This window comes from Gigantopelta aegis, chromosome 6, assembly GCF_016097555.1.
Source record: "Gigantopelta aegis isolate Gae_Host chromosome 6, Gae_host_genome, whole genome shotgun sequence".
NCBI classification, from domain to species: domain Eukaryota; kingdom Metazoa; phylum Mollusca; class Gastropoda; order Neomphalida; family Peltospiridae; genus Gigantopelta; species Gigantopelta aegis.
The window spans coordinates 101,052,387-101,062,301 of NC_054704.1; the positions used below are offsets into that span (position 1 = coordinate 101,052,387).

The window sequence follows — 9,915 nt, forward strand, 5'->3', positions numbered from 1 at the left end:
GTGGCCCAATCGGTAGAGTGCTCGCCAGAGGTGCTTTGATTGTGGATCCATTCTCTAATTCCTCCCCACCCCCACCCCCCATCCCCCATCCCAACCAATACCTCACAACTGGTATATCAAAGGTTGTGGTATGTGATGTCTTGTCTGTGGGGAAAGTGCATATAAAACATTCCTTACTGTAGCTCAGGTTACCTCGAAGAATTTATGTCAGAATTACCAAATGTTTTGACATCTAATAGCCAATGATTAATAAATCAATGTTCTCCAGTGGTGTCATTAAAGAAAACAAACTTTAATGACTCATGTAAGTGCTCTAGCTCAGGGCCATAGAAACAATATCTGAAGTGGGGGGGAACGAGATGTTCAAATAGTTTTATCTTTATATATGTGGGTGTGTGGGTAATGTTTGGCATGCTTCCATCAGAGAACTGTTTAAGTATGCGTGTCATGGGCACAAACTCTGACTTAGCCAGAGAGTTCTGTTATTTATGTGTATTTTCATCCTCAAGTGGGTTGGGGTGGGGATGGGGGAGGCTATAGCTACTGTTCGAGGTCGTGCTATATAACCTATCTAAACCAGATATGTCTTAAAACTGGACTTTTTACTTGATCCGGTTTAAAAGAGTTTAAAACTTCATAGATTTTAGTTTTAAGATTAAATGGTTATTATCATTTCTTGATTTTTCCTTTCTTTCAGAAACTTTCTAGTGATCCAGTAAGAATGGATATTAGATAGAGAGTGATTGTGACACACAGACTAAAGCCAAACATGGCGTCAGACTTAATGTTGATGGGCTGGAAATGTCATGACTGTAACATGACGTTCAGCAGTCCCACACTGCTGCAGAAACACAAGGGCAAGTTCTGTGTCGGTGCAACGTACGGTTGCCCAGACACGCTATTGCTGAGACGTCTTCGATGCCCAGATGATTTCGAGCCGAGGCCACTATCACCCGAGGTATGCATCTTAAATAACTTGATTCAAAATGTTTTGTTTTTCTCCAAACATAGGCATCAGAAGATTCCAACAGAGGTGTAATATTTCAGCTTTTTGTCTGATTTCAGGTTTGTTTTAATGTAAAATGATTTTCACAAATTAGACAAGATTTCATCAGAAATGCTGAAATATGTATCTTCATTTAACTATAGTGAAGAGTTTTTAGCTTTTAAAAAATCATTTCAACTTTTATTTTCAAATGGGTACATCACATATATCACATAAAATATGGGGATGTGAATTAAGTGTCCTGCATATAATCTCATCAACATCCCCCATAACCCCATCAACATCCCCCCATAAACCCATCAACATCCCCTATAACCCCATCAACATCCCCATTAACCCCATCAACACCCCCATAACCCCATTAACATTCCCTATAACCCCATCAACATCCTCCATAACCCCATCAACATCCCTTATAAGCCCATCAACATCCCCTATAACCCCATCAACATCCCCTATAACCCCATCAACATCCCCCATAACCCCATCAACATCCCCGAAAACATCATCATCATCCCCCATAACCCCATCAACATCCCCTATATCCCCATCAACATCCCCCATAACCCCATCAACATCCCTGAAAACCTCATCAACATCCCACATAACCCCATCAACATCCCTAATAAGTTAATAACCCTATCAACACCCCCAATAAGTTAACCCCATCAACATTCCCAATAAGTTAATAACCCCATCAACACCCCCAATAAGTTAATAACCCCATCAACATCTCCATAATCCCATCAACATCCCCTATAACCCCATCAACATCCCACATAACCCCATCAACATCCCTAATAAGTTAATAACCCCATCAACACCCCCAATAAGTTAACCCCATCAACATTCCCAATAAGTTAATAACCCCATCAACACCCCCAATAAGTTAATAACCCCATCAACATCCCCATAACCCCATCAACATCCCCTATAACCCCATCAACATCCCACATAACCCCATCAACATCCCTAATAAGTTAATAACCCCATCAACACCCCCAATAAGTTAATAACCCCATCAACACTCCCAATAAGTTAATAACCCCATCAACATCCCCAATAAGTTAATAACCCAGTCAATACCCCCAATAAGTTAATAACCCAATCAACACCCCCAATAAGTTAATAACCCCATCAACACCCCAAATAAGTTAATAACCCCATCAACATTCCCAATAAGTTAATAACCCTATCAACACCCCCAATAAGTTAATATCCCCATCTACATCCCCTATAACCCCATCAACATCCCACATAACCCCATCAACATCCCCAATAAGTTAATAACCCCATCAACACCCCCAATAAGTTAATAACCCCATCAACATCCCCAGTAACCCCATCAACATCCCCCATAACCCCATCAACATCCCCTATAACCCCATCAACATCCCTCAGTTCCCACCCTTCCTACTTCCGACACCTATGAAAACTTAACAACGGCACTGATGACAATAATAATAATTGCAATATGAAACACTTTACCGATGGCAATTTTTTGTCTCTGGATAAAAAAATTGCCTTAGAGAGGTTAAAAATTATAGTAAAAAGCTTTCAAAATTGCTATAGGTAGCAGATTTATAATTTCAAGTCGTAGCTGCTGTGTAAAGTTAGGCTATTCTTTAACCACCATTTGTGGTCAGCATTTATTGACTTTTTATATTAAAACACAAGTGAAAATGAGAAAAGAGAAATTATGGACTAAAAGTATAATATTATTGGTTACAAGGGTGTTTTCTGTTGGATAAATAATAATAAATGTTACTAGCCTTACTGTCTTACATGTTCTTGTTGGTCTACGATAGGATATTCCATGTCCAAGGCCTGAAACTGACAGGGAGCAATCTTGAGGCAACTGCCAGTCAAAATGCACAGTATGCTTTCTGATAATCACTTTCATGAGCAGCTTTTCCTTCCATCTTAAAGCATTGTACAATATAAGACCTGAGAATTGAAAGTTTGCGTAAATCAAATATGGCATACGCCAAAAATAATTCAGGTAACCCATTTCATTTTGCATAACCCGTTACAGATATATTGTTGTGTGAACAGTGACAAATGATAATGTAAAATGTTTTTAATGTCTTTATTTTTTTTTTTTTGGCAAGAACAAAAATGCAAAACTAGACTTGTGTGAATGACGTGCAAGCGAAATGATTGTTCACACCTTTTTCAGAGACTTGAATATTCAGATTAAGAAATTAGTGTCACCAACATGTATGTGGGTATTAGGATGACCCGTAGTGAACTAAGTATCCACTCAAGATTGTGAGATGTAGGAATAGAGTCAAAACAAATTTATAATTCACCATACCATTTTTTAAATCCTATTTGTTTCATTTTGTTGTGATAATTTTCCCAGAATTGAATTGTATACTGATGGAAAAAAATAAGAGAACACGTGAGATTTTAGATGAGAGATAATTCACTTCCAGCATAGTAATGTCTGTATAAAATACAGAGATGTAATGTGGGACTGACTGTCAGAACTGTGGGACTGACTGTCTGAACTCGGGGACTGAATGTCAGAACTAAGGGACTGAATGTCAGAACCCGGAGACTGACTGTCAGAACCCGGGGACTGAATGTCAGAACCCGGGGACTGAATGTCAGAACCCGGGGACTGAATGTCAGAACCCGGGGACTGAATGTCAGAACCCGGGGACTGAATGTCAGAACACGGGGACTGACTGTCACGTAACAATGTTGACTTCCTGATACTGTGAATGGGGATTTTGGTTGCACTCAGTTAATATGTGTTTCCTTATTTCTCTCTGTCAGTATATAAATCATATAGCATACTATATAGCTAAATTATTCACCTTTTTGGAGAGAGTGCTTTACATATAACTCTTTAAGACCTTTTAGTGTGTGTCTGAAGGGTATCTGCAATAATATATATATATATTTTTATTTATTTTTATTTATTTTGTATTTTACTGTTCACATTATTATAAAGAAGTACAGTATTATTACCATATTTCCACCTGTTCTTTTCAGCCAATACACTTCATTTGGTCACTGCTTTTAAAACTTTAGTTAGTAGAGCACTTGCCTGAGGTGCTTTGGTCATAGCATCCAACTTTGGTACAATTATAGACCTTGCCATGGACAAACATCGAGGGGAGTAGTTAATTGCTCCCGTAACATTCGCAAGGTTGGCATTATTAAATATCTTAAAATTTAAACTTAAGTTGTAACATCGGCTGAAAGAATACTTTTGGTATATATGTTGAAGTTATGCAGCTTACCGACTTGTAGTAATATGCATGATAACTTAACACTTGTTATCCTCAATAGTAATGTGTGCAGCTAATACCAACAAAACAATCACACAAACGGTTTTCCAAACAGTCTCTAAATTTAGTGTCATGAAATATTAGCGTTATGTATGGCCTCCCTAACATTTCCTGATTTCCAGTAACATACTGAGCATTGATATTTAATCCTTTTGGTGTTGATAGACATTTTTTTAATTCACATGTTAAGGGGAGCTAAAACTTCTGCTTGAACTGTAGTCTAGGGGAGTGATGGGGAGTCAGAGCAGTAGCTCCCCTTAAATGATGAGGTCTGTGGTCCTAATGGGTTCTTTTCCATCCAAATAAGTACCATATAACTGGTATAAAAAAGGATGTGGTATGTGCTGTCATGTGTGGAAAAGTATGTAAAAGATCCCTTACTGTTAATAGAAAACTAGTGCTTTCTCTAAAGTCTGAATTGATTAATTAAGCTGTGTGCTCTAGTGGGGTTGCTAAATAAAACATTTGCTTTATCTTTATATTTAAAACTTATTTCTGACAAGCCTATATATGATAGATACAGGCCATTTATTTTGAACCATTGATACAATAAATAACTTCAATACTTATTGCCCATTACTGTCAACTTTTATATTTACATTTACCTTTCAATTTATTTCACCCTCAGTAAACATGTATTGATCAGTTTCTATCAAAGCCTTCCAATAATATATTAAACGGCACTTCACCCTATGATTGGAGAAGTTGTTGTCAGGCAGTTTGGTATTAAAAGAGTTGAATGGTTTGCCGGTAGCTACCAGTGTTATTAACTACCCTGCCATGAGAATATGCCTGTACATCTTTTATTGACTGGTCATAAAGTTTTGTTTGATATGTTTTCAGACACGGCCATTTTCAAATCTCACTATTGATCGATTCGTGTCTCATATATTAAACTTTGTGGGTGTGGGCTGTTCATTGATTGGTTATCTTGGTGTTATTGATAGATGTGTACTTAACCTTTTTATCAGTAAGTACAACCATGTCAGTTAATTCAACAAATATATTGCTTTTATATTCCCAAAATAAATCTAGACCTACCTGTTTTTTGTGGAGATTTTTTTGTTGAATAGTTTAATAAATATGTAAAATTGAGATTATTTGTAAAGGAACTACCATTGTAACATGTTTACGATTAACAAATTTGTTTTGATGACTAATGTTACATATTAAAGATATTTTTCCTGTTTAGAATATCAGTATCTGTATAAACCAGGTGTTTGTTGTTGTGCTAATGTTTGTAGAAGCCCAAACCAGATTTTACCTTCCAATAATATCATACATACGACAACTTACATAGTACAAACAAACAAAAAATCAACAGTGACTACAACATTCAATATTTGGCTAATCAAATTTTCATTAAATTTGCCACTTTTTAATAAATTTTATGTAAATACTGTACATACATGTATGTGAAAATGGGCTAAAATTAAATTATTTTCAGTGTGGTCCTTGTAAACCTATTGGATATACAGATACTGGTATTCTCAACAAGAAGTGAGCGGGGCGTAGACCAGTGGTAAAGCACTCACTTGATGCGCGGTTGGTGTGGGATCGATCCCAGTTGGGTTATTTCTCATTCCAGCCGGTGCACCACGACTGGTATATCAAAGGTTGTGGTATGTGCTATCCTGTCTATGGGATGGTGCATATAAAAGATCCCTTGCTGCTAATGGAAAAATGTAGCAGGTTTCCTCTCTAAGACTATATGTCAAAATTACCAAATGTTTGATATCCAATAACCATTGATTAATAAATCAATGTGCTCCAGTGGTGTCGTTAAACAAAACAAACCATCTAAACAAGAAAATATATTAATATGTAATTTTAGTTGCCTGCAAATATTTTAGACAAATACTGATTTTTAAAATTCAAATTTTGCAGGAATTTTCAGATGTAACTTTTAAGGAAAAGGTAGGTGAACTATAAAATGTGACTGTATCCATTACTGTCAAACCTTATAGGCAGACTTTCCAATCCATCCTTTTGTCACGTTACCATAATTTTGTTCTCTCTAAAGGTTCAGGTGATATTAATTCATCTTATTAAAATATGCATGTATATAAATATGTAATAAATTAAAAAACTAAAAACATTGTTACATACATGTGGTTTTACTGCAGTGATAACATCATGAAAGTAATAACTGTGTCATATATTTTAAAGATACCGAGTACCAAAAGATATGTGAATCAGCGTTATGGTTAGTTAGTATTTAGAACAAGTTTACTTGATTACAGTTAAATGCTCAGTTCTGTTAAGTAATAGACCATACAGCAACCTGTAATTCTCCTGAATTTCCATATGTGATGACCATTTCTTAATAAAACATCAGTCTAATATTTGCATTTCTTTTGGTGTTCAGTATATTTAGAATTTTGTTTATGTTCTTGTCTACACTAACCTATATGTATAAGTTGTAGAAGCATCTTGAGGGGTAAATTAATTTTTATGTACCCTCTGTGTGTGTTCTTTTGCCCCCGAGCCAAAGACATGTAAAACATACTAGATTATATATATATACTTTTTATTATATAATATATACTAGATATACATTTATTGTATTATATGTTCCCTGCTGTATCGATACAAATGTATACATATACATGAGCTTTATGTTATATATGTTCCCTGCTCTAGATATAAATCTTTATGTTAAATATGTTCCCTGCTCTAGATATAAATCTTTATGTTACATATGTTCCCTGCTCTAGATATAAATCTTTATGTTACATATGTTCCCTGCTCTAGATATAAATCTTTATGTTACATATGTTCCCTGCTCTAGATATAAATCTTTATGTTACATATGTTCCCTGCTCTAGATATAAATCTTTATGTTACATATGTTCCCTGCTCTAGATATAAATCTTTGTTACATATGTTCCCTGCTCTAGATATAAATCTTTATGTTACATATGTTCCCTGCTCTAGATATAAATCTTTCTGTTACATATGTTCCCTGCTCTAGATATAAATCTTTATGTTACATATGTTCCCTGCTCTAGATATAAATCTTTATGTTACATATGTTCCCTGCTCTAGATATAAATCTTTATGTTACATATGTTCCCTTCTCTAGATATAAATCTTTATGTTACATATGTTCCCTGCTCTAGATATAAATCTTTATGTTACATATGTTCCCTGCTCTAGATATAAATCTTTATGTTACATATGTTCCCGGCTCTAGATATAAATCTTTATGTTACATATGTTCCCTGCTCTAGATATAAATCTTTATGTTACATATGTTCCCTGCTCTAGATATAAATCTTTATGTTACATATGTTCCCTGCTCTAGATATAAATTATATATGTCCATCATATTCCCTGCTGTTTAGATACAAATGTATACATACATGTACTATATGTTATATGTTCCCTGCTCTAGATATGTACAGTGAAACTCCTCTAAACCAGACACCCTTGGGGACAAGGAAAAAGTCAGGTTTTAAGAGGTATCCGATTTAGAGAGGTTCCCCTCTGTACAGATATTTAAAAAAGGACCATGAAAATGTCTGGTTTGAGGAGATTCCAGTGTATAGAGGGTCTGGTTTTGAGAGGTTTCACTGTACATACTTTGTATTGTACTGTGTATGTTCTGCATGTTCCCTGCTCTAGCTATACATACTTTGTATTGTACTGTATATGTTATGCATGTTCCCTGCTCTAGCTATACATACTTTGTATTGTACTGTGTATGTTCCGAATGTTCCCTGCTCTAGCTATACATACTTTGTATTGTATTGTATATGTTCCGAATGTTCCCTGTTCTAGCTATACATACTTTGTATTGTACTGTGTATGTTCCGAATGTTCCCTGCTCTAGCAATACATACTTTGTATTGTACTGTATATGTTCCGAATGTTCCCTGCTCTAGCAATACATACTTTGTATTGTACTGTGTATGTTCTGCATGTTCTATAATCTATAGATACAAATGTATACATACATGTACTATATGTAATATGTTCCCTGCTCTAGATATACATGTATTATACCAGTATATGTTCTGCATGTTCTCTGATCTGGGTGTACATACTTTATACATGTATTATACCGGTATATGTTCTGCGTGTTCCCTGATCTAGGTGTATACATACTTTATACATGTATTATACCGGTATATGTTCTGCGTGTTCCCTGATCTAGGTGTACATACTTTATACATGTATTATACCGGTATATGTTCTGCGTGTTCTCTGATCTGGGTGTACATACTTTATACATGTATTATACCGGTATATGTTCTGCGTGTTCTCTGATCTGGGTGTACATACTTTATACATGTATTATACCGGTATATGTTCTGCGTGTTCCCTGATCTGGGTGTACATACTTTATACATGTATTATACCGGTATATGTTCTGCGTGTTCCCTGATCTGGATGTACATACTTTATACATGTATTATACCGGTATATGTTCTGCGTGTTCCCTGATCTGGGTATATGTTCTGCGTGTTCCCTGATCTGGGTATATGTTCTGCGTGTTCCCTGATCTGGGTGTACATACTTTATACATGTATTATACCAGAATATGTTCTGCGTGTTCCCTGATCTGGGTGTACATACTTTATACATGTATTATACCGGTATATGTTCTGCGTGTTCCCTGATCTGGGTGTACATACTTTATACATGTATTATACCAGAATATGTTCTGCGTGTTCCCTGATCTGGGTGTACATACTTTATACATGTATTATACCAGAATATGTTCTGCGTGTTCCCTGATCTGGGTGTACATACTTTATACATGTATTATACCGGTATATGTTCTGCGTGTTCCCTGATCTGGGTGTACATACTTTATACATGTATTATACCAGTATATGTTCTGCGTGTTCTCTGATCTGGGTGTACATACTTTATACATGTATTATACCGGTATATGTTCTGCGTGTTCCCTGATCTGGGTATATGTTCTGCGTGTTCTCTGATCTGGGTGTACATACTTTATACATGTATTATACCGGTATATGTTCTGCGTGTTCTCTGATCTGGGTGTACATACTTTATACATGTATTATACCGGTATATGTTCTGCGTGTTCTCTGATCTGGGTGTACATACTTTATACATGTATTATACCGGTATATGTTCTGCGTGTTCTCTGATCTGGGTCTACATACTTTATACATGTATTATACCGGTATATGTTCTGCGTGTTCTCTGATCTGGGTGTACATACTTTATACATGTATTATACCGGTATATGTTCTGCGTGTTCTCTGATCTGGGTGTACATACTTTATACATGTATTATACCGGTATATGTTCTGCGTGTTCCCTGATCTGGGTGTACATACTTTATACATGTATTATACCAGTATATGTTCTGCATGTTCCTGGTTTTAGGTTATTATAATGGTATACATGGAGAAAATAGTATTATTAACCAATCATACTTTATACATGTATTATACCAGTATATGTTCTGCGTGTTCCCTGATCTGGGTATATGTTCTGCGTGTTCTCTGATCTGGGTGTACATACTTTATACATGTATTATACCGGTATATGTTCTGCGTGTTCCCTGATCTGGGTGTACATACTTTATACATGTATTATACCGGTATATGTTCTGCGTGTTCCCTG

At 35.8% G+C, this 9,915-nt stretch overlaps 1 protein-coding gene across 1 annotated transcript in view; it reads left to right on the forward strand.

The window, feature by feature from the left end:
• LOC121374151 overlaps positions 1–9,915 on the forward strand; it is a 75,752-nt gene that overhangs the window by 1,873 nt on the left and 63,964 nt on the right. The window contains exon 2 of the mRNA XM_041501119.1: positions 698–958. Coding sequence (XP_041357053.1) covers positions 770–958 — 189 coding nt within the window. The 5' untranslated portion in view covers positions 698–769. The remainder of the gene's footprint in view (positions 1–697; positions 959–9,915) is intronic.